General features: G+C 33.7%; 1 protein-coding gene across 3 annotated transcripts in view; it reads right to left on the bottom strand.

Moving 5' to 3' along the window:
- Adk (adenosine kinase) overlaps nucleotides 1–26,215 on the bottom strand; it is a 502,187-nt gene that overhangs the window by 333,441 nt on the left and 142,531 nt on the right. For all 3 annotated transcript variants that reach the window (XM_074079212.1, XM_020160795.2, XM_074079213.1), the window contains exon 4: nucleotides 9,613–9,691. In XM_074079212.1, the coding sequence (XP_073935313.1) occupies nucleotides 9,613–9,691 (79 nt within the window). The remainder of the gene's footprint in view (nucleotides 1–9,612; nucleotides 9,692–26,215) is intronic.

Here is a 26,215-nt window from a genome sequence, read left to right as displayed (position 1 = left end):
CAAATGGTTAATAAATACATGGAGAAATGTTCATTATCCTTAGCCATTAGATAAATGCAAATTAATACAGCACTGAGATTCAAACTCACCTCAGTCAGAATAGTTGTCAAGAAAAATAACATGCTGGTGAGGAAGCAGGGTGCGGTGTTGGTGACAAGGTTAATTAGTGCAACCACTTTGAAAAAAAGTATGGAGGTTCTTTAAAGAACTAAAAACAGAACTACTATCTGATCCTGCTATACCACTTCTGAGTATTTATCCAAAGGAATATAAGTCAACATACCATCAAGATACCTGCACACTCATGTGTTTTAGCAAAACTATTCACAATAGCTAATGTTAAGTGAAATAAGCCAGATTGAGAAAGACAAGTATTTCATATTCTCTCTAAATTGTAGAATCTAGACCTTGAAGAAAAAAAAGAAAAATGAATGACAAGAATGCAAAACAGGGACTATTTGGGAATTAGGACCAGATGGTGAAAGGAGGGCAAGAAGAGAAGGTGAATGGAAAATGAATATGGTAGACATACTTTATATGTATGGTAATAGAACAATGAAGCCTATTAAAATTAACTTTAAAAGGAAAGAGGGTGGATGAGAAAGAGTAATGGGGGAAGAATTTGATCAAAGTACATTTATACACAAGTATGGAAAAGATCACAATGAAGTCCCTTTGTGCAACTAATATATGCTAATAAAAAGGCAAAAAATGGTAAGAGTCCATTAACTGAAAAATATACTTAAAATGATGGGTACTCAATTCTATTACAACTTCAAATTCTTTGCAAATCAAAAAACAAAAACGAGAACGTATAAAGTGGTACTTAAATCTAACATGGGCTGGATATGGTGATACAAGCCTATAATCCCAGCTACTCAGGAGGCAAAGGTAGGAGTACCATCTGTGGCTAGTCCAGACAAAGTTAGCATAAAACCCTATCTGAAAAACAAACTAAAAGTAAAAGGATTGGCGGCATGGCTTAAGTGGTAGAGTACTAACCTAGCAAGCGAGAATAAAATGAGAGGCCCTGAGTTTAATCCCTACTTCTACACAAAACAAAACTCTTCTAAATCTAGAGATGTCAAAAGTGAAGTCCTCTAAGGATAAGAGAAAAATCTCCAGTGAGGAGAGCAAGCTAAAGTTAACAGAATACTAGGGTTCTAATTCAGCTTCACTTACTTACCCACCTTGGTACTTAGTCTATCTTCTTCAATCAGAATTCTTATTAAAATAAAGACCACATTTCTTATCTGCCTCCTAGGCTATCTCACCCTCTAAAACTTAAAATACCATATACATACATATATATACATATATACATGTGTGTATAATGATAATAATATAAAAAACTATGGAAAACATTGGTGGAGTAGGCAGCTCCAAACTCTCCCTAAAGAAGTATCAAGGAACAACCAAGTATCAATGACACCAACCAAACCAACATATTTGTTATGGAGAGAAATGAGAAAGAACAGCATAGGAAAAATATGTGAAGTTATAATGGCCAAAACTTTCTCAAATTTGATGAAAGACATGAACCTCAATGGAACTCCAAGCATGATAAACACAAAATACTCACACAATATAGAAATGTGTTCCTAAGTATATAAATGAAAGCAATGACTTGTCACAAAGAAGGGTCTTTAATAAGATTAAGAAATGATCCTGGGTTGAATATAGCTTAGCAGTAAGTGCTTATACACATGTCTGAGGCTCTGGGTTTGAACCCAACAGTGGAGTGGTGGTGGGAGGTGATAATGACATTGACATGACCGATTCTCATTTCAAGTCAAAATTTACTGTAGAGAAAGAAAAAGATGGTCAAGCCAGATTTCTAATATCTAGCAAAACTACAGGAGAAATGAACACATCCCCAGATTAAAAAGAAAAGTAAGAAAGCTTGCTAACTGAAGACATTCCCTACATAAATTGTTAAACAGAATCCTTCGAGCTAAAATGACACCAGATGGTAACTAAAAGCTATAGGAAGAAATAATGAATATTCGTAAAGGTAATTACACAACTAAATATAAATGTCAGTATTACTGAACTTTCGCTTTGTAACTGCTTTTTAAACTATACACACACACATACACACACAGAGTTGTTGGGTTTGTTTGTTTGTTTGTTTTGAGGCAGAGTCTCACTAGATAGTCCATAGCCTTCCACACAGGATCCTCCTGCCTCAGTCTCTCAGGTGTCAGGATTGAGGTCATAAACTACCATGACTGGGTTTATTTTTTTAAATTGAAACATAAGACTTACACATTTTATGGGAGTCACTTAATACATGTATACAATGTTTAAAAACCAAGACATGATAGTAAGTATTTCTATTTCTTCAGCCATTAATCACATTTTAGGTGGTGAGAATAACCTCACTGTGTTAAAGAAAAACATGAAATAATACATCTACTCTGTTTTGGTGCCTCTTATTGAACTTTCTGTCACTCCTTTTTCCTACCCTTTCCAGTCTCTAGAGACCACAGCCATTCCAGTCCATTCTTCTTCAAAGATGACACTGGTTTCCACAAAGGAGTGAGAACTTGTGCTATTTGTTTTATTTGGCTTTTTTAACTTAATATAAGGATCACCAGTTCCATCCAGTTTGCTGCAAATTACAAGATTTCATTTGCTTTAGAGCTCAGTAGTTATTCTACTGTGCCAATTTAACATTTCTTAAATCCATTCAAACACTGATGTACATTTGGCTTGATTCTACATTCTGATTAATGTAACTACTCCTGAGATGCAAGAGTGCAAGTATCTTTATGGTATAATTTTATCCTGTATTTCCCATTTTATTCACATGAGTTAAAGGTAAGTGTATAAAACAATCATTACAAATCTACAATAGGCACACAATTTAATCAATAACAACTATTTAAAAGGAGAAGATGGATATATAAACAGTATTTGAATAGAGTATTGATTTGAACAGAGTATTGATGCTAAGTTGTAAGCATTCAGATTAGATTATTATAAGATTATGATATTAATTCTAATCTCCCAGGGAAAAGACTAAAACTAAAAGATACAAAAGAAAAACTGGAAGAAAGAAGTAAAAATAACACACCATCCAAAATCAATTATACAAGATAAAAATTTAAAAATGACTACTTGTTGTGAGCAGAACTGTGACATCCCCTTCACCTCTGCTACTATTCATATATATAGGGATTCAGCTTGACCTGACTGCAGCCATCTTGAGTAGTAACCACCATGCTTGCCTCTGAGTAACTCTGGTCTATTCTTAGCATACTGTAAATAAACAAAACCAATAGAATGACATGAGGAGTTTTACAAATGGACCTGATATCATTAGTGCCAGGAATGTGTCTGATATCTTTGGTATTAGCTTGAAAGAAACCAGATACTTTCCTGCTTAGATGAAGTCATTTTTGTCCTGACCATTATATATGTACACTCCTCTGACACAAATCGTAAGAATCCACTGGTCTTGCTGACTTCCTTGATTGTGCTTCTGTACATAAGACTACCCGGTGCATTCCTGAATCTCTGCCTCTTTTTTTGATCTTATGATACCTATGACTAGTTGTCATACACTGAGACAGCCACAACGTTGCCCTAAGTCCCAATGACACAAAATGTGACTGTATGTGGTGAAAGGCCTTCAGCAAGATAATTGAGTTAATGAGGATATTGTAGTGGGCCCTAGTCGAATCTGTCATTTGTCCTTATAAGAGATCAGAGAGACAGAGGGAGTACACGCACGAGACAACACTGTGAAGAGACAACAAGTGGGTGGCCATCTACAGGCTAAGAGAGGCCTCTGAAGAAATAAAAGCTGCTGACACTTTGTTCTTGGACTTCTAGTCTCCAGAACTGTTATGAAATAAATTTGGTTTCTTTTTTTAATCTCTATTGTTTAGGGCACCTAGTCTCCAGCATATTGTTATGACAGCCCTAGCAAACTAGTACAGAATTCATTTGTAATTATATTATTCTGTATTATTTACTTCTGCATTACATAAATGCTGTTATTTAGATAAAAGAACAGGACTAGCTAATAGTGCCAATAAGAAGTAATAAATTAAACAAATATGTGAGAAAATATTATGATGTTTCTTTTGTTAAAATAAACCCAGCAAATTAACATTTCTTAACACTTTATTTGATAATTAAATTTTACAGGCCATACATAAATTTTAAATGTTTTTGAAAGAGTAAAACAGATCTGTTAAACAGATTTTGCCAGTATTTAATATTTTTAAAATGAAGTGCTTCTCTTCAGTCTCTGTCCTTTTTTTCTCTTTTCTTTTTCAATACTGTGAATTAAACCCAGGGACTTGTACTTACTAGGGAAGCACTCTACCACTTGAGCCATACCCCCAGCCCTGAAGGGCTTCTTTTCATCCCATTAAGATATTTTTACCACTGGATTTCCTGTCCAATAATACTTCTCTGAATTGGCTAGAGCCATTTGGTCATCCTTCTCTTACAGGTGGTAAAGCTGAATACAATCATAAGTAAAACCTACTCTGACTTGCAGCTCTGATGTATCAAACACGCATTCTTGGTGTCAGTTCATTATGGTACCAACAAGTTGAATATACTCTCAGCAAAATCAAATGATTATGGAATACTTAGAATTGTCCAAACATAGGGGTTTAGACAAACTACAAAAAATATGTCTATTTTGTGTCTGAATGACTGTTTTGGATCATGTTTTTTACATTTATAGACTTATTATATAGGTTTATCTATGTCTACAATATCCATGATTTTAAAACAATGAAGCACACTGGATGTCATCTTAAGTTAAACTTTTCTTTCTCACAGAAATGGTTTTAAAGCATACAGGTAATAAGAACCTGTAGCATCAAAAGTGGATTCCAATTATCTTGAAGTTTTAGTAAAGGAACTGAGAAAATTCTAGTTCATTTGAGTTTATTTTTCTGGTGAATTTTATTTCCCCTTGTGTTTTGAAGCAGTCTCATGGATAAAAATGAAGCCACTTGTTTGTTGTTTGTGGTCCTTCTAGCTTTTTAAAATGCCATCAAACACTTCTGAAGAAATGGCATGTAAATTTCTATTTTAATATAATTTTTTCCCATTCCAATCCTCAACATATTGCCAAATTAGAGAAAGACTTCTTTTTTGCCCTAAGTTTTGATAATACTTTACTGCAGAGAATCCTTTCTATATCCAGCAACAATGATAGCCATCTTTTAAGAATATGTCCACAGAAGCCAACTACTGTTTAAATAAAAAAATCACATTAAGTGAGTTTTCCTTCCGTCTTTTGTCTACTGTGAATAATTCTGTTTAGAACATAAGGTAGGAATATCTCTTTGAGATCCTATTTTCAATTCTTTTGGGAATGTATCTGTATTACATTGGAATACTGTAACAAAATAAATACAGAATGAGTGACTGAACGGCTTAAACAACAGAAATGCACTTACCATGGTTCTGGAGGTTCAAGATGAAGATGTCAGCATATCTGGTTTTTAGTGAGGACTCTCTTCTAGATGTGTAGAAAACTGCCTTTTTTGTGTGTCCTCACATAGTAGAGAAAGATGAAGCAACTCTCTGAGTACCTCTTAATAAGGTCACTAATCCCATTCTTAGGACCCATCCTTATGATGTTATCTAACCTTAATCATCTCCCCAATGATCCCATCTCCACATACCATCATATGGGAGTTTGGGATTCAAAATATAAAATTTAAGGGAACATAAACATTCAGTTCATAGTACACTGAGAAGTGAAAGTGCTGAGATTCTACTTAAAGCTTCAGTTTAGAATTGGAAAGGTAGTTCAAGTGGTAGAGCACCTATCCAGCAAACATCAGATCCTAAACCCAAATCTCAGTACCACCTCCCCCAAAGCTTTGCTTTATCAGAACTTATTCAGCTACCTCTTTGATCTTTCATTATTTTTCCTCCTAGAGTTAGAAAACAATTCGCTGAGGAACCACCATCCTGTTTTCCATAGCAGCCACATGACATACAATTCCACAGAACGTAAGGGCTCCAGTTTTTCCACATCCTCACCAAATACTGTTACTTTCTGTTTTTCATTTGCTTATTTCTTGTGATAGAAGGCCTTTTAGTGGATGTAAAATGGACAGTACAACTTTTAAAAGAATTAAGTCTTACGTGGACACTAATACAGAAAATAAAAGAATGATTATGCTTTTAAAAGTTAGAAGCCAACATTACCCTAGCCTCAGGCTCCACTAAAAAGTTTGACAAATTTTACAAAACAGGTTGACAAATCAGTCAACCCATTAGGAGTTAGGAAGGGAAAAATAGCTATTCATAGGTATCTCCTTTGGTTTTCCTAGTTCAAGTTAAAAAACGTCCCAAAATCTAGGACATGAGATAAAAGTTCCATCGGAAAATGAGAAGTGCCATTATTTAACTAGGAAGTGACTGTCATGTTGGAGGTAAACACAGTTTGCTTTTGAGCTTTCAGAAATGGGAGTATTAACAGTATTTTAATGCTGGTTGCTGTAAATCCTTGCCACATTTTGGGAGTGGAGAGGATTGTTCTCAACATTTTATTAAAAATAACCATTCAGAGTTCTCTTTTTCCAACTCACCAACCATCTCTAAAACAATTCCCATTTTGATGCAAGTTTCTTGAGTACGGACCAAGTCCATTATTAACTTTTGCATCTTCAACAGCTGAACGGGGATCCTATACATATAGTACAAAAGAGGACTGCTTGCCCAGGAATCAGACAGGAATTAAATCCCCAAAAAATACTACAAATAACAAAATTTAAAATATTGGTCCAACTGTTTAAACCTTCAAAATCCTTTTATTAACTTGCTAAAGATAGGAACAAATAAATCATTACTCAAATGCATTGTTACAATGCATATGAAATACTGTGAAAATGCAAAACAGTAACAACAGGCAACAACTACTTCATTATTGAGACCAACATCAGGTAACAATGTAAAGGAAGACTTGGTATTATATAATTTATAAACCTTGAGAAGATAGAAATTGATAAAGATCCCAAAGGAGAGAATTTATTTAGCTCCTAAATCTATGAGGAAAAAAGATTAAGGAGGTGGCTGAATAAGTTCTGATGAACTGGAAGTTTTATGGAAGATATATGTTATTGACAGAACTGTGTCATTCCTCCTGAAAACTGATATGTGGAAGACCTAACCCTTGATGTGACTATATTTGAAAAGAGAAGATTTAAAGAGATAATCAGTTACAGTGAAGTCATCAGGGTGGAGCTGTAATTGATAGAACTTGTATCCACAAAAGAAGAAATACCAGAGATTGCTCTCTCCAAATGAGCAAAGGAAAGGCCAAGTGAAGACATCGAAAGTAGGCAGCCATCTATAAGCCAGGAAGAGAGGCTTCTCAAAAAAATGATCCTGACAGCACCCTAATCTTGGACTTCAGAACTGTGAAAAAATAGAGCTGGTGGAGTGGCTTGAGTGGTAGAGCACCTGCCCAGTAAGCGTGAGGCTCTGAGTTCAAGCCACAATACTGCCAAAAAAAAAAAGAAAACAAAAAAAGGAAAGAACTATGAAAAAATAAATTTCTGTTGTTTAATCTGCCCAGTCACTAGTATTTTGTAATGACAGCCAAAGCAAACAGTATCTAAGGACAAGAAAAGTAAATCATGGTTTTTTTTTTCCTGTTGCCCTACTCTCACAAAATGGCCAATGGACTGTTTTATAGAAACACAAATCAATTGACAAGTACAAAGACCTTATGCTCTAGGCATCTCCTCAATTACAACCTACAATATTATACTACTATGACTGAATGTGAGCTTTTTAAGTATATAGAATGATTATACTGCATATTTTCATTAACACAGTTAACTGAAAGAAAAAAGAGGGCTGGTGGTATGACTCAAGTGAGGAATGGTTGCCTAGCAATAGCAAAGCCCTGATTTCAAATCTCAGTACTGTCAACAAGAGACAGAGAGAGAGACAGAGAGAAAGAAAGAGAGGGAGAGAGAGAGAGACAGAGAGAGAGACAGAGAGATCCTCTAGATTTTATTTCTCAATTTTCCATTTCTCCAGTTCTTGAAGTTAATTAGAATTCAAAAGGAAAGCATTCATCAGTAAAAAAGCAAAATGAATACTAGCAGCAGTGACTCGTGCCTAAAATTCTAGCTAAATGGGAGGCTGAGATCAGGAGGATCACAGTTTGAGGCTGCCCCAGGCAAATACTTCTTGAGACTCCCATCTCCAAAATAACCAAAGCAAAATAGACTGAAGGTGCCACTAAAGTGGTAAAGCACCTGCTTTGCTAGCACAAAGCCCTGAGTTAGAACCACAGTTCCACAAAAAAAACCCAGTCCATGAAAATGTATGACTGTAATGAGTGGAATTCTGAGCTAGCTTTCAAATTAAGAGTTAAGAACTAAAAGTATACAAAGCCTTTCCATATCCTTCAAAGCTGGAGGTTTAAAAAGAACACTAACTCTCAACATTAGACAAGATTATTGACTTAAGAGTTTAACTCAAATATGTTTATTCCATTACTCAATGAAACATATGGGTATAAGTACAAATTTATAGGTCCACATACATATGCATATGGAAATACACACACACACACACACACACACACACACACACACACACACACACACGACATGCCCCAATATAGACAGGTGCAGAGATCTATCTATATATATATATTTGTATCTGTGTATCTATACATAATGTGAGAGAATTCTTAGTATCTTGTGGTAGGAATGTCCCTTCTATGTACCATATAAAATACAAAAGCCATAAAGTCTTGTTTTGAAACAGGATCACACTATGTTCCCGTGACTGGCCTCAAATTTGCCATCCTCCTGCCTGAGCCTCCCAATAACTAAAATTATAGCAGCACTTAACAACACCTGGCTTCACAATCCACAAAGTTTATTCACATTAAAAACTTTTGAGTGCTCAGTGTGATGGTTCCTGCCTATAATTTCAACTATGTAGGAAACAGAGGTAGGAAGATGAGATAGTGATCTAAAGCCACACCCAGGCAAAAGTGCAAGACCCAATCTAAACAAACAAACTAAAGAAAAAGGGCTGGGGGCATAATTCAGATACTAGATTTTAAGCCCAGTACCACCACACAAAAAAAAAACTTTAAAAGATACATTAAGCAATTTGACATAAGACTGGCAGAGTGGCTCAAGGGGTAGAGTACCTGCCTTGCCAGAGTCAGGCCAAGTACAAACCCCAGTACTGCAAAAAAAAAGAAATCTGACACAGTAAAAGATAAGCAAGTTAATGTATGAATAATAAGGAATAAATACTTTCAATTTAAAGACAAAAATGAAGATTATCCTCAAAATATAAAAAATTCTTATAAATCAATGATGTGCAAAAATTATAAAGTAGTATAGATACCAGTAATTAAAAAGAAATGCAAATGAACTAAGATGCTAAAAGATGTCCAAGCTTACCAATAGCAAAGTAACACTAAAATAATTTTGTTTATTAGATGGCCAGACTTAAATTCTGAATTCAAAATGAACAAAACTCTTCTACAGCAATAAAATACAGATTGGAACAATTACACCTGTAAAATGACCAGATGTTTAGAATCATCTTGAATCTTTTTCTTTTCAATTTTTAAAATAATCAACCAACCTGAGCCACTTTAATTGAATTCTGGGTAGAGCCGCCAGCATGATATTCAACTTTGAATTTTTTAACGAGTTCATCAAACCTACAAGGAAATCACAGGAGAAAAAACTAAGTTAGCATCTGTCAGTTGTTACAATGCAAATTTTTCTGGTTGGAATTGCATTAAAATACAACTGGTAAAAATTTTAAATTATATAATCATGCTGAATAAATGAATTAAAGTACAATATAACAAATATGCAAAATTTCCATGAGGAATTTTTCTATAAATGTGTAAGAATTTTAAATACATACACTGAAATTAACCTTTACAGAAAGTAAAAATAAAGTAATAAATTGCCAAATGAAGATCACATATAGCAAACTGGTTACTCTAAATCAGAACAGCAGTCTCAGAATTACTTGTTAATGACAACTATACAGAAATCAGTGGGTCTTTTTTCTCATTTCATACAACCAAGAGTTTTCTGTAGGAAAATCTTGCTTATTAACGTAACCACTGAATCACTTTAAGAGGCATAAAAACTGCATACTTCTATTTAAGATATATGATGAAGCATATGTTCACTTCCTCTTCCACATCTTACTGAATGTCAAATATTACATTTTATTTACATCAAAAATGAACAAAAGCATAATAGCACTGCAAAATAAGGCAAGATAAATCAAGTAGACTGCAAGTTTGAGAAATAACACATTGTAGTTTAACAGAAAGCAAATATACTAAAATTGAAAAACCAATGATAGAAGATACAATAAAATAAGAGTAATTATTAAAAATGATATATCGGAAAACCAAAATAGTATCAAACCTCATCTACCTTGCAGGAAGTAAAACTGAAGTGTGCCAATCTGTCATGGTAAAATTCTCATTAGTATGATAATTGTATAGATTCCTAGACTACCTGCCTCTCCCTTCCTTCCCTGCTTTCCTCCCCCTCCTTCCACCTTCTTCACTTCCTTTCTTTCTTTCCTTTTCTAAGAGCTTTAAGATATAGTTCACAAAGCACATAATTTATCTACTTAAAAGTATTCAATCCAATTGTTCTAAATAAATTTATAGTTCAACTTTAGAACAAAAAACAAAGCCCAAACCCCAAAAATCAAACCTCTCCACATTATCACAACCTACCCCTAACAAATACTTATCTACTTTCTCTATTTTTTGCTCTTTGTGGACATCTCATATAAATAGACCTATATATTACTAGAGTCTTTCACTTGTTTTCAAGGTTCACAGATTACTAGCATGTATCAGAACTTTACTTCTTTTACTGTCAAGTAATATTTCATGATATTCATAAACAACTTATTTATTCACTCATCACCAATGAATACTTGGGTTGATTCCATCTTTTGTCTACTATGAATAATGCTGCTATAAACATTTATGCACAAGTTTTTGTGTGACATAATATCTCATTTCTCTTGGGTATAATATGTAGAAACAGACCCACGGAGTCAAACAGTATCTCCTTGTTTAACTCTTTGAGGAATTTTTATTGACTATCAACCTAGTTTTTACCCATAGACAATAGACGGACTCTGCTTGTCTAATTTTATGAAATGAATCAAGTAAAGAATAAGAATTTCTTAGATCACCTGACTAGCAAGCACGGGGACTGAGTTCAAACCCCAGTACCACCCAAAAAAATAAGAATAATTTCTATAATTTTACCACTAAGTAGAAATTGGATAGATCAGGTTAGGAGCGTGACACAAGAGCTGGAGCACCTGCCAAGGAGGCACAGGGCCCTGAGTTCAAACCACAGTATCATCAAAAAAAGGAAAATATTATGTAAGTAGACAGCAAATATGATATAAAAAGGATGAAAGAAAAATTAAAAGACATAAAGATTTGATCAAGTGGTACAAGATCTACTTAACAGACATTACAGAAAGGGAGAACAGAGATAATGAAGGATAAGAAAGGGTAGCTAGAAAAATGTAAGTTTTGAATTAAGAAGAAAAATACAATCTACATTTCTCCAAACCCTAAGCAGTTTTACTGAGAAATAGGAACTGGAATGCATACTTGGACACCTATTACCTTATAGATTAAAAATAAATTCTAAAAGTAATAGATTACCTAAAAAAGACTAAGAATCAGACTACCACCAGACTTCTTAGACAATATAGGATGCTAAAAGATAATGAAAATATATTTTATGATAGGAGGAAAAAAAGTTTTAAAACTAGAATTCAATGTCCACTGATGATATTAATGATTAGTTTCCTGTTGAAAGAGGCAAATACAAGAATAAAACAGATTACATACAATTAAATCATTTTTATATAGAAGCAAAACCAGTAAGTTTAATTGTAATAAAAAGAAAAGAAGAAATGTTTAATATGGAAAGGTAACAATTATCAAAACTAAATTCTCATACAAATGAGAAATATAAATACTAAGACTATAATACCAGCACTCAGGAGGCTAAGGAATATGGATCACAAGTTGGAAGCCAGTCTGGGCTACCCAGAGACTTCAAGGACAATCTGGAGACATTCTCTCTAGAAAAAAGTTAAGGTTCAGATAAACTGACATTTGAGCAAGTAAGAAAAGAAGAAAATTGCTGAGAGAGTGGCTCAAGCAGCATAGTGCAAGGCCTAGCAAGTGCAAGGCTCTGAGTTCAAACCCAATACCATCAAAAAAGAAAACTGATAAATGGTAAAAAGTAATGAATCCCAGTTACTCATAATCAAACATATACAAAGAGATTTCTGCACAAAGAATTAGGTGAATGAATAAATGATAACATTTAGGGATGTGAAAAAGGTGACATAATTATACAATATTGTGACAGAACTCTTTGGAAAGCAATTTGTCAATATCCATCAAAAATCATAAAAATGTTTATATACTATTCTTATAAAATTTGATTTGGAGAACTCTAACCCAGAGAAGTAATCCAAACAATAAAAAATGCCAAAGCTGCTTATCCTACCATAATATGCAATAATATAAGACTAAAAACAATATAAATGGGAACAAAGAAATAAGCAAATAAATTATGATAATTGCTGCTGGAAATACAATGAATTTTATAGCATTGTAATTATTTAGATGTTGCATTACTATAGGAAAGAATTATGACATTGTATAAACTTATAAATCATAGATAGTGACTAAATATATTTTTTTAATACATTAAAATGGGACTGGAGGTAGAGTGACTGCTTTGCTGGCACAAAGCCCTGAGTTCAAGTCCCAGGCCCGCCAAAAAAATTTTTTAAAAAATTACATTAAAATGATACTAAAAATAAGGGGAGCAAGCTAAGATAAAGTTGAAACAACACAAAATGCTAACCATTAACATTTGTAGCTTATGAAATCTAATATATATATGGGATGCCATAAATTTACTGTTCAATGAATTACAAGAATATAAAAATTCATTCAACATGATTAGTATTTGTTCTTTATAAATTAATAGAAAATAATCATAAAAATGCACCTTTTCCTTTTTATATGTTCTATAATTTGAAAATACTTATATTCATTTTATAAGGAATATATTTTTATTAAAGAACACTCAAGTAAAAATTCATGTCACTGGAATGTCAATCAGAATTTTTTGAGCACTAACCTTATAAGGTTTGCTTATAAGAAAAGAGCAAACACAGTATGAGTACCTTACCTTTCAAAAGCAGTAATATGTGCTTTATAGTATGTAGGAAAATTTAAACTCAAAGTAAAGTAATGGCTTCTATTCTCATATCACAAGACAAAATACTTCACATAAACAACTAATCATTTCTGGACAACTGATAAACTACTCTCTATAGATGTGCTTTGTTTCTGAGGAAAAAAATATAATTTAAGGAAGTAGAAAAGCTTTCAAGCAAAGCTGTAACTAAATGCTGGTCATTTGGTCCTGGTTTAGTATGAAATCTCTTTGAGCTACTGTACCATGTCAGAGTTACACTATATGCAAGAAAAAATATCAAGTGATACTTACTTCTGATAAAAATAAAAATATAATGCTGATGGATTATCAACATGCTAATTTTGGAACAGGTGGGCAGTGTCTATGAAAAGTAAATCCAGGCAATAAAACATAATCCATCATCTATAATACAAGGCCTTTTGGCATGGAAATCAAGGTACAAGTATTAATGGAAATAAATGCAGGATGGTATTTTACAGAGAGACTCATCTTTTTAAAAGCAATAATTATTACACTAACAACAACAGGCAGATAGGTTATGTGAAGTTCAGCAACTAAACAATTTAATGAAAGAGAATAATGCTGCTGTTGTGAAGAAACTGTGAAGTAACTAACTTGTTAACTGTCATTAAAATACACTGTTAATTTCATAAGATTTCTAAATAGTGCCCACATTATAAAGTCAGAGTGAAGAATAGTTAATGATTTTTCAATGACTGTTAAGAAGCTAAATAACAGAACTATGACACAATAAAACAATATATTCATTAAGAAATGCCTATTCAATTTAGGAAAGTTAGCACTCAATATCTACCTGGGCCTGGTAGTACACATCTTCTAATCCCAGCTACAGGAGGGAGAGGCATGGGAGGGGAGCGAGGCAGGAAGACCTAGAGTTCAAGGTTATCCAAGGCAAAGTTAGTAAATTCGATCTCAAAAACAATCACCAAAAAGAGAAGGAGTCGAACTAAAGTGGTAAAGTGCCTGACTAGCATGCATGAGGCCCTGGGGAGGAGGGGGGAAGAGGGAAACAGCACCCTAAAATACATCCTTTTTAATCCTAAATTAGCCAGTAAATGATGTAAGTTGGCAAGACAAATGGAAATATTATATAAATGTAAGAAAGTAAGGAAGGAAAACAAACTGCAAAGTAGAATTTCTACATAAAAGGGAGAATTTTATTGTATGTAAAACATAGTGCAACATACATTAATAAAACTGACCTTAAAAAAACACAGTTAGTTAGGTGCTGGTCATTTACACCTGTAATCCTAGCTACTTAGGAGGCTGAAATTGGGAGGCTCTCACCTCTGTTCAAGGCCAGCCCAGGCAAACAGTTTGTGAAACCCCATCTCCAAAATAACTAGAGCAAAATGGACTGGAAGGGCAGTTCGAGTAGTAGAACGCCTGCTTTGCAAGCAAGAACCCTGAGTTCAAACCCCAGACCCACCAACACACACACACACACACACACACACATCAAGGAAATTTTAAAGGGACCGTATTAACTATCCATCCATCCATGTTTTTATATATACACTTACCTGCTGACCTACATAGCAATACATACACACAGATATATAGAAACACACACAAAGCACATTTAAAGCCCCCACCTAAAATCTTGAGACAAATAAAACATGATTATTCCAATTTTCTGAGTAAAGTTACAAATTTAACAGTTTTCCTGAACTATCTTTTAAACTTCTGATTTAGAAATAGTTTCAATGTGTGCAAAGGCTGAAAAATCTTACAACCAACAGCTGCATACCTTTTGCCAAGACTGATCAACATTTATCACTTTACACATTTTATCCTTTTCTCTGGAGAAATATTTAGCTTTTCCAAATCATTTGAGTATATTGTAAATATTATGGACACCTATCACTTATATATCAGTGGGGACATCTGAAGAAGATGAAATTTGAATCTATGAAATCATTTGAATGCATGGGTTCCTATGGATATATCCAATTCCAATCCAAGCCCTTGTATTCTCCCATTCTTCATCTTCTCCTGTTCCATCATACATATAAATATATATCCTTTCTTCCACAGTGAAATCCCTGGCTCTGAGGTCTAGGACATAGCTTGGTATCCAGTATCAGACAAGCTCCTAACTAGAATGGATACCCTGGAAAGAGGACCTGCCTGATCTTGCTCTGCATTGGCAACACAGGTCTAGAACTTGTGTTGGATTTATTCTTTTCAGGAGTATTAGGTCTGTCCCTGATCTACATTTTCCATGTTCTTCTCCTCTTCTTCAGTTTAAGTCCCCCTATACTTCTTTCCCCAAATGCTCAGACTTCTAAAAACAGAAAGAATATTGGAATATGATGTTTATTTCTCTACTTTAAAAAAAATCTGACTTCTAAGTATGTTCTATCCCCTAGCAATTCTGAAGGTGCAGGTTATGTGTGATTCTATTTATGTTTCTTGTTTTGAGATGGATGAGGAAATTTGGATTCATTTTCCTTCAAATCCACTTTTGATGGATCTCCCACATCTATTAAGTGACAGACTCAGGACTTGGACTTCCAATAACTAGGAATACCTTATAAACCATACAAAGTAAAACAGAATATTTAGAACAAAACACCTTATGACATGAAATTAAATGAACTGTTTTTAATAAAAGACAGATGTGCATTAAGTATTTCTAGGATGTATCCAGAAAAAATAAAAGGAGAGAATAATAAGGAGGATAAAAGGGAAAGAAGAAATTAACAGAAATAGCTCTTTAATTTTAATGTATAATTTTTCTACTTATCTGCCACAAAGCAAATACTACTTGAAATAAAAATGATTTCATGATTATACCCTACAATGTAGCATCAATTATTCTTATATGAAAAAGTGCTTAAATTAGATATAAAAATTATGAACAGGGAAATGTCCAAAAACCCACACTTTACAATTTCTAATGTTATCTAAGGGCAAGAACTGAAGCACTGTGATATCCCCAAACTCAGCGGGAAGAAAGACACAGAGGAGGGAAGAGAATACACATTTGTGCATAGATCTGAAGAGGAAAGAAGACCTCACATTATGCTAACATCACTAAAAGAATAGAAACAAACATAAATAATTTTAAACATTTCATGAAGATGGACATACAAGGGAAAAGACACTTAACTAAAATCTTTACAGAAAAACTCCAAAAATTTAACTTCCTTAAGAAAGCATTCATAACCGCCAAGTAGGATTTTTGATGAAGTTCTTTCCTAAACTTCTCATCTAAACAAATAATAAATTTAAAATATCGGTAATTCTGAACAGGTTATACTTATTAAGACCAAATGTTAATAGAATAAGACAAGCGGAAAAATCCATAGGCAAATTGTAACATTCAAAGCTTTGAAATCTTCTACTACAAATGTTTAGTGAGGTTGAAAAAAATGTACTTAAATGTCAGTTTGATAAAAGCCAAAAGAACATTTCCCACATGTGTTTATATTTAAACATATTTTTAAACATGGAAAAAGTAACAGTTATTCAAAACTAAGGTTAAGCTATCAGTTCACAAGGAATGTAATTTAGTATTTTTCTAACCTCTAATTTTATTTTCTTTGATAAGAAAGCAGCTTCATTCATATGTTGCATAGATAAGCCTTTATTCAATTATAAATGTTTAAAGATTTATTCACATTTATAACTCTGAAGATGAATTTTTTGCATGAGATAAAAATACTGTTGAAAAGCTTTGTATATAAGTATAGATGATTAAAAACAAAATTACTCTTACATTTACATCAATGATGTATATTAGATTTTTAGCCATTATAAAAACAAAAGAAAACATCACTACATCAATTTACCATTTTCAATAAACAATAAATTGTTTGATGTTTAGCTTTAACCCATATAAGGAAAAATCACCCACAAAGAAAAATATTGTGAGACAGTGATTCTCAAATGACAAGTGTAGTCTTCTGATAAACCTAGAATGTTATCCACATATTCATAGGCAGTTCCAAAACACAAATTATACTCTCCTCCCACCTTTACTGGTTTGCTTTCTGCTGTTATTTCTATCAGAGTTATTGGTTTCTATGGGGCTTGGGTTTATTTGATCATAGAAAAGTTCTAAAAACATATGTGATAGATCCAGTATTAAATAATCATTACTCTCTACCAAACTTTTTAAAAAATCAATCATCAGAAAAACTCAAACATTTAAATACTTACCAAAATATATGTTGAACTTCCGATTCTGAGTAACATATATTGTATCACAGCCAACATTCTACAACTGGAAAAGCCATTTAAATCCTATGTCCTATTATTTTAAGTGCCAAAGAAATATGGAAGCAACAAAGACAAAGCTGATGAATTTCCAGAGATGAGAACCATTCCAAGGACAGGCCAGAGCTAGCATCATTTTTTCCCACCTGCCCATCTTTGCAGACAGTAATATGAAGCCAAAGAAACAAAATTTGACATTTCCCAAACCTCACACACAGCTGGATTGTCCCATAACACATTTGATGAATTCTGAAGCTCAGGAGGTTAACCAAAATCACCACCTCAAAATCAAAACATTCCTCAGGTATGGGAGTACTTACAACACAAAAGACAGGTCAGGAAAAGAGGAACTAAAAACACAGCAGGAAAGGAATGAAAGCCCTAGGAGGAGTGGAGAATATAAACCATGTAAGAATTGTACATTCTTCAGATTGTGTCTTCTACCAAATTGTTGGCCTTTTTGTCTTTGAGGCTAATACTGAGCCTGGGGTGGGGGGGAGAGCTGATCATCCTAATAAAATGAAAGATAAAACTAGGTTAAAATCTGTTGGAATTGCTTTAAGCAGCAGGGAGGGTTTTGCCATGTTGAGGAAAGATGGTGGGGGCGATCTAACCAATATACATCATAAGGCTATTCGGAACTGTCACAATGAATTTTCCCTGTACAATCCATATATCCTAATAGAAATGGGAAAAAAAATTTTTTAATTCCACTAGGTTAAGGTTTTTCTCTGGGTCATGGAGGACAGCATATGTCAACACCAGTCACATCTGGAAGCTCAAAATTAAAGGTGAAGGTAGCTCAGGCCTACAATCCTAGCTACTTGGAAGATCTAGAAGAAAGTGGTTTAAGATCAGTCCAGGCAAATCATGAGATTTTATCTCCAAAATAACCAGAGCAAAATAAACTAGAGGCAAGCACAAAGTCCTGAGTTCAAACCGTGGTCTCACACACACACAAAACCCAAAACCTCAAGACACTAGAATTAAAGAAATTAACTATATTTACTATTTTTAAGAAAACAAAAGGATGCACAAAAAGCTAGATGAATGGAGGAGCATTTCTTCAGAGAGTTATTTTATCCTTTGAAAAAGGATAAAATAAACTTCTAGAGCTTAATAGCTTGATATGTGAATTTAAAATTCTATGAATAGGTTCAAAACTAAATAATTCCCTCTGCATCTGCTACTATTTAGCTCCAGACATGGGTACAGTCATAGAAGAACAGCAGAAGTGGGAAAATAAAACCCCAGTTCTCTAGCTAGAGGACCAAAAGGGAGAACTCAAGGGAATCGTAAAGTACTAGGACTCCTGCAACATCTGGAAAAAATAAAGATTCAGTAAAGACAAGTAAAATGTAAAACAGAAGAAATGAAAAACTTAGAACTTAACACTTCAATAAGTGAAAATTTAAAACTCAGTAAAAAGGTTCAATAGAAAACTGAGGAAGACAAAGTGAAGATTTGGTATATACTTCAAGATCAATAAAAAATTTCCAATTTGAACAACAGACAGAAAAATGGTATTAAAAACTGAAAAAGATTCAGAGACCTTTGAGATAATATGAAAAAAACTAACACTAACATCTTTGTCCTATGAATGCTACATAAAAAGTACACTGCAGAAACAAATGTGAACAAATAAGGGTGTAAAACTTCCCAAATTTGAGCTTGGGGAACATAATTCAGTGGTAGAACATTTGCACAGAGCTCTGGGTTTGATCCCTAGCAAGGGGTGGGAAGAGGTGCTAGGAAGGAGAAAGAGAAGAAGAAAAGGGAAAAGCAAACAAGTAAAAAATTAAAAACCCCAAATATGACTGAAGACATATTTTTACAGATTTAAGAAGCTCGGAAAACCCTGAACAGTATTAAAATAACACACAAAAAACCTCCATGTCCAGACCCACAAGAAGAAATCAGAGGTTAGAAACAGACCAATATTAAATACCAGTAAGCAATATGGCCACTTGCGAGAAAAAGAACCAAGAGAAAGTTGAATTTCAAAAAGATAGGAAAGAGACAAGGGGAGGAAGGTCCTACAAACTCAAATTCCTTACTAAGAACATATAAGACCAATTTGAAAATGATTTATGATATGATATCACAAGATATTAAGGTAGGTAGCATTCCTCAATGGCTAAAAGCAAAGACTCTGTTGTCAGACAGACCTGGCTTTAATTTCGTGCTCATCTAATCATATAACATGAGACAAATAACTTAAATTCTGATATTAAATTCCTCATTTCTAGAACATTCCTTTGTGTTCCTATTTCAGCATAGTTCCTGACAGATACATTTTTTTAAAAAGTTATAAATGAATGAGTTGGACAAATTTTGGAAGTTTTTTTTATTTATTAGCATATTATATATAGTTATACCGGGGACACACTGTGACATTTACACAAGTGCCTACAATACATATTAATTAGGTTCACGCCCTCCATCATTTTCCTTTATCCTCCCTCTCCCCTTCTCAGAACAGTTTCCACAGGTCTCATTATTCCATTTTCATACCTGAATACCTAGTACTTCCTCAATATTTGCCCTCTTTCATCCTTTCCTTATATGACCTCCCCACCTCCCACTGGTACCAAGCCCTTGACAGGACTTATTTTACCTCTTATACTTCACTTTTTCATTTCATTTTATTTTATTTTTATTTTGTGCTGGGTGGGGGAACCCTTGTGGCATTTACAAAAGTTCTTGCAATATATTGACTATATCATACTTGAATTTAAAAAAAAAAAAAAAGACATTTTTATTTTAGTGATGGTTATACAGGAATTTCACTGAGACCTCTGTGTGTGTGTGTGTGTTACACCCCAAATTGGTTTTCCTTTCCTGTCCATTATTCTCCTTTCTACCTTAATCCCATTCTTACAGTGATTTCAACAGGGTTGAATGTTTCACATCCATATCTATATAGAAAGTACATCAACCATAATCACCTTTACTTTCTTCATTTATCCTTCCCCTCCTACTAAAGTCCTTCTGTTAAGTGACCTATTTTACATTCTTGTCCCTCATTGTTTAGATGTCTGTTCATTGTTCAGTGGGATTTTTTGACTTGGTATTTTACCTATAAATGTATTATGCTTAAATAAGACTTCTGCTGCTGTTAGATTTTTAAGTAAGTGCAGGCCACCAACCTGTACAGATTTTAACATATAGATTTCCTTCAAATATTTTAAAGAGAATTTAATAATGATTTGGCTTTCAGTTATGTCACAGGTACCTATTGTGCACTATACAGAAATTGAAGGCATACATATACACACACACAAAAAACACTAAGAATGTAAAACTTTGTTTCTAGATAGATTATAAGACATAAATTTTAGGTTAACTCATAGACAGGATGTTCCCAGTGAGAAAAAACAAAATTAAATTATTTCTAAGCAACAAAGATCAAATTAGGGGCTTCTACTCGCTTCCCCAAGTGTATGATGGTGGTGGTAGTGGTGGTGGAATGCATGTGCACTATTTCACTCTCTGATTTCATTTACCTCGCACACAGTAAGCACTCAATAAATGTTGCAAACTATTTTTGCAATTCTGGAAGGATAACTTAGTTGCTGATTTCAGAGAATTTTCTATTAGTCTACCATCTAAGAAAAGAACTAAATAACTGACATCTTTAAAATTTGAAATTCAAATTTCCCTATAGTTTGTAAAATACTCGATGCGAACATTCTCAATGTCCACTATACTAAATAGTAAAGAACAAAACCTATTAAATGACCCACTAAAAATTAACTGAATGTGACAGCTATACAAAACAAATACTAACCACAAAGTAACACAAATTCAAAATCATATACACCACACAATACAACTTTTACGTTACTGCTGATACAATCCTCATTTTGATATTAGTTATTTTCAAAGCAAGAATATAAAAATTTACTAGTATAGAAGTTTTATCTAATGCATACCCTGGAAGCAAACAACATTTAAAAACCAGTATGAAGCGTGTTTAGATACTGAGAAGATATTTTCTTTCATCTTCCAAATACTATGAAGAGTCCAATAAAAAAGCCCTACAAAACTGCTGAAGTTTAAAACATCTGGGGAATATCTTAAGATACTCTTTCTAAAGAGCTCTACACTAAAGAACAGGCCAAAGGGTACATGATAAATCTGCTTTAAAAATGGAAGTATGTTTTTAATCCTATGGAATATAAATAGGTTTTTGTTGTTGTTGCTGTTATGTGGGAAGGGTAGCTATAATTGACAAGAGACAAAATATTCCTTAAAAACAAACTTTAAAAATAAAAAAAAAACCTGAATGTAAGATAATCAAGAAAAAAATGAAGATTTTATTAAGACACTAGCAACCAGAAGGTAAATATTAATAATCCTTTTACAGCTACTACCTGAAGAATAGTGGGTAATACTTTCATAAGTGATCTTTTCACAGTAATGTTTTATGACATCAGAAGTGAATACAAATATTCTTTTGGAAAAGATGTTGCCAGTTGTAAATTACCATGAGATAATAATCAACATCGAAGAATATTATAAGGAATAAAAGGATTAACTAAGAAAAACAACTGACAATGCACCTTATTATCAATTTATAATATTAATGCAAAAGTTTGCTTCATAAATATATTACTTGCCAAAATATATGATGTAAAAACATATCAAAAAATGATACATGAGATACCAGCAAATTTAAAATAAAATTGCTCTCCAACCTTGGCAAGCTTCTTGATTCAAGCAATTCATGTTCTTTTTTTAAAAAATAACAACCAATTTTGGTTGTTACAAAGTGGAATATAAATTCTTTATAGTACAAACTGGATTTCAAAAGTAAAACACTTCAAGCAAAGATTCACCATCTACTTGGAAGGGAACAAAAGGTAAAAAATGCAAAGCATGAATTCCAAAATTACTCAACAACCACAGAAATGGATACACTCTGTTGAATATTCACAGTAGTTCATAGATTTAAATTATAATGTGGACACAATAAACATTTCCAAATTTGAACATTATTAGTATTTTCTAGGTGCAAGAATTGTGAAGTGAGAATAAAGAACAATTAACCCAGGAGGTAACTCATTTGTAATTAGACATACTATTCCTCTTTCAGGGGTAAAGAAGTTTTCTCTGTAAAAGGACAGGTAGTATAAATATTGTAAGCTTTTTGGGTAAAAGAGGTGGGGGGAACAAGGACATTATTTAGATACTAGGAAAATGAGAGCAAAATAAAATTTCAAAAAAAATTGGTGATGGCATTAAGAATATTAAAATCATGATTAAAAAGTTTTTAGTTATTCAGATTTACTAATAAAAGAACATAATTCTTTGGGGGGAAATAAAATTTTAGTTAATTGGACTTCACAGTTACTATTCTCTATCATCAAAATTCCTTGAAATATTCATGTTAACATTGATCCATAATGATTTACATATTTCAAATTTCAAAATATCTTTTCACACACATATTGCCTAATACTGCTATCAATCCATAAGCTTGATTATGCATATTCACCACTAAGAAGTCATTTACAGAATTCTATTAGAATGTTCTCTTGGTATTTACCTTTTAGCATGTCACCACATTGTAAAGCAATCACTTCCAATTCAAGATGAGTTGGAAAATCTCTGTATTGTTAGATGGATTTTGAAATAGGAGGTTACTTCTGTCCCTGCAGGAAGGTCTGAAAATACCCCTTAAGGAATCATGTGAGCACAATTTATCCCTTACAAATGGAAGTGTAAATGAAGGCAACATTTTTTGTTTTAGTTTCTACACAATAGGTTATGTATTAAACAGTCTGACATTACTTTTGATTCAAATTACATTAGTTGCTATCAAATGACTTTACCCTAAGTTTTGCATGTAAGTCCTGTTTTGCCTTATAATTAAGAAATAATACCAATATCATTAAGAAACAATATCAATCTACAAAAAAAGCTCATTTTCAAAGCCAGCTAATTTCAGTAACAGTTATTAAAAGGGATTCTCCATGCTTAGAAAACCACGAGCTCAAAAGTTGCAATACTCTAACTGATGGGTAGTAGGGCAAGTCAAATAGTTTAAATTTCTGACAAAAATTTGTGGAACTATCACTTCATGGTAACAAATGAAGCTCATGCTTGATATTACTGGTGCAATACTAAACAACAAATTCAAATCTTTCCACAAAATACCTGCTAATAAATAATGTAGTGAATAATCCATAAGCTTTAAAAACTTTATATTTTCATAATCTTTGTAAATTTCTACAACTGACCTCTTTTCTGCTCTATACATATTTTTACAATTTCTACCTGTAACATACCTTAATAGAGCAGAATGTTCTGCGGTGTCTCCAGCAGAAAACAATGCTGCTGGCTGACGTCTACTGAAACCTCCAAAGTGGAGCAGGAGATTCCAGGATGGCAGCTAGAGCGAGGAAGCAGAAAGTGTGCTTCCTAAAGTAAAATCTTGGCGAGAAGCTGGAGATACACCTTACAGGAAAAACCACTGAGAAGAAGCAAAACTTTGACTCCTCCACACCCCCAGCCCATGCATAGCATCTCCACTTCACTAAAACAGAGAAACCAGGAGGGCTCCGGCACCTCCGCCAGACGCAAGCGCCCAGACCGCTTGGGAAGACTCACACCACAAGGTGAGCTTAAGTGGCATGCAGAATGCCCACAGACAACCCTGGACCAGATTAGGATAGCCCCCTGGACAGACCGACCCCCACCTAGGGAAAATAGAAAAACAGAGTAATAAGCAATAACAAAAAAGATACTAGCAAAGAGGGTGGGGCGCCCTGAGCGCCAAAGAAGGGGAGGGTGGGGAAATCCCTCACGGAACTGTAAATAAACAAGCTGGCTGTAGAGGCAGGAACTGCAGCACACACCCACCAACCAGGAGCAGGAAAGCTTGTAAAAGTGGCAGTGGGAGGAAAACTCCACAGGAGAGGGGGGAAGACCCACCTCCCACGTGAACTGTAAATAAACATACAGGTCTGAGAGAGCAGGTGCAGTGTCACCTCCCCCAGTGTGCTTGGAAAGGGGAAAGCTTGTAGCAGTGGCCGTCCTGCCCAGGAGAACTCTGAGTAAACAAAGCCTGCAGGGCCAGGTGAGTGTTAAGCACACTCCAGAGATCTGCATAAATCACGCCTCCAGCAACAGCAGGCTGACAGCAGCGCAGTCTCACATAGCCAGAGAATTGTCTCCAGACACTATTTTTTTTTTCCTCTCTTCCTTTGATGAGACAACAACCAAACTATACCTGCATGCTGAAAAACTTACTGAAACTGTATTGCATTTAAACTTGGGACACTTTGTGGTGGTGTTTTTTGTTTTGTTTGATTTTTTTTCCCCTTTGATGAGATAACCACAGAGCTACTTCTGAGACACCATCTCCAGGATTGGAGGCGGAGGGACTAATACCAAAATTATTAAGACTGAAACTTTATTGCATTTGAACTTGGAGATTTTTTTTTTCAATCCTCTCTCTGTCTAATACATGTTTAGTTTACTGTTGATTAGTACACTATCTCTCCCTGTTTATATCTTTGAAACTTTTGTTTGCTGTACTTGTTTTTCCATTTTTCTTTAACTTTTTTGCTTTCCCTCTCCTCTCACTCTTCCATGCTAAATATCACCATTGTTAATATTACAAGCTAGAAAACACTTAATTGCACACAGTACAGGAACAATAACAACACCAAGGGCAATGATGGGAAGACAGAAAAATGAGGGAAACCAGTTTCCCCACAGCAAAAAATTAGTACAGAAACGAGAGGGAAATGAAGAAAACAGATACTCAGATCCTTATCTCAACTAGCAAAAACCCTTGGTCCTTCCTATTATTGCTTATACTCTCTCTTCAACAAAATTAGAGATAAGGGTAAAATAGTTTCTGCCGTGTAGCGAGGGGTAAGGGAGGGTAGAGGGGGTGAAGGTGGGGGGGTAAGGGTGGTGGTGGGTGAAAGGGGGGAGAAATGACCCAAACATTGTATGCACATATGAATAAAATAAAAATTAAAACAAATAAATCTTAATAGATTCCAATTCAAATTATTTTGAATTAGTGTTTTCAAAGACTTTTTGAAAATTTCCTTATCTGCAGATATTCCACACATACTTTTCATGAAGACTAAATAATTTATTGACTGGAATAAATGACATCAACATCAGTAACATTGGCTGAATCATCAAGAACTGAAGAAAATCATTTATCTTCTTTAATTGACTACAGATGGTGAGCCCAATGTTCTCAGGTAAAGTGACTATTGTAACCAAAAGGCCATATTCTCATACAAATATTCTAATGTTCTTATATAAATTTATTTTTCTAAATATATTTCTTTGCCCACTACAATAAAACACAGTTTAATTTAGCATTGTTAAATGGCTCGCCTTGCTTAGCTAACAAATGATCCACTCAGAATCTTTCTTTGTGCTTCATGGTTTATATAGTTTATATAGTTTTATATATATTTTATATATATTATAAATGATTATAAAATATATATATATTTATAATACATTTTATATATATTATAAATACATTTTATATATTTATAGTTTTATATAGTTTATATAGTATTCTTTTAATACATCATAATGAAATCATCTGATTTGAATAAATGATAATCCACAGTCTACTGTCCCTTAAAAATGAGAGATTCATTTTGACATGATAGGTGTGCACCAGTAATAACAATAAAAAATAAACA

Source organism: Castor canadensis, chromosome 7, assembly GCF_047511655.1.
Source record: "Castor canadensis chromosome 7, mCasCan1.hap1v2, whole genome shotgun sequence".
Classification (NCBI taxonomy): Eukaryota; Metazoa; Chordata; class Mammalia; order Rodentia; family Castoridae; genus Castor; species Castor canadensis.
Note: the sequence above shows the minus strand (reverse complement) of the source record. Positions and strands in the feature narration are given on the sequence as shown.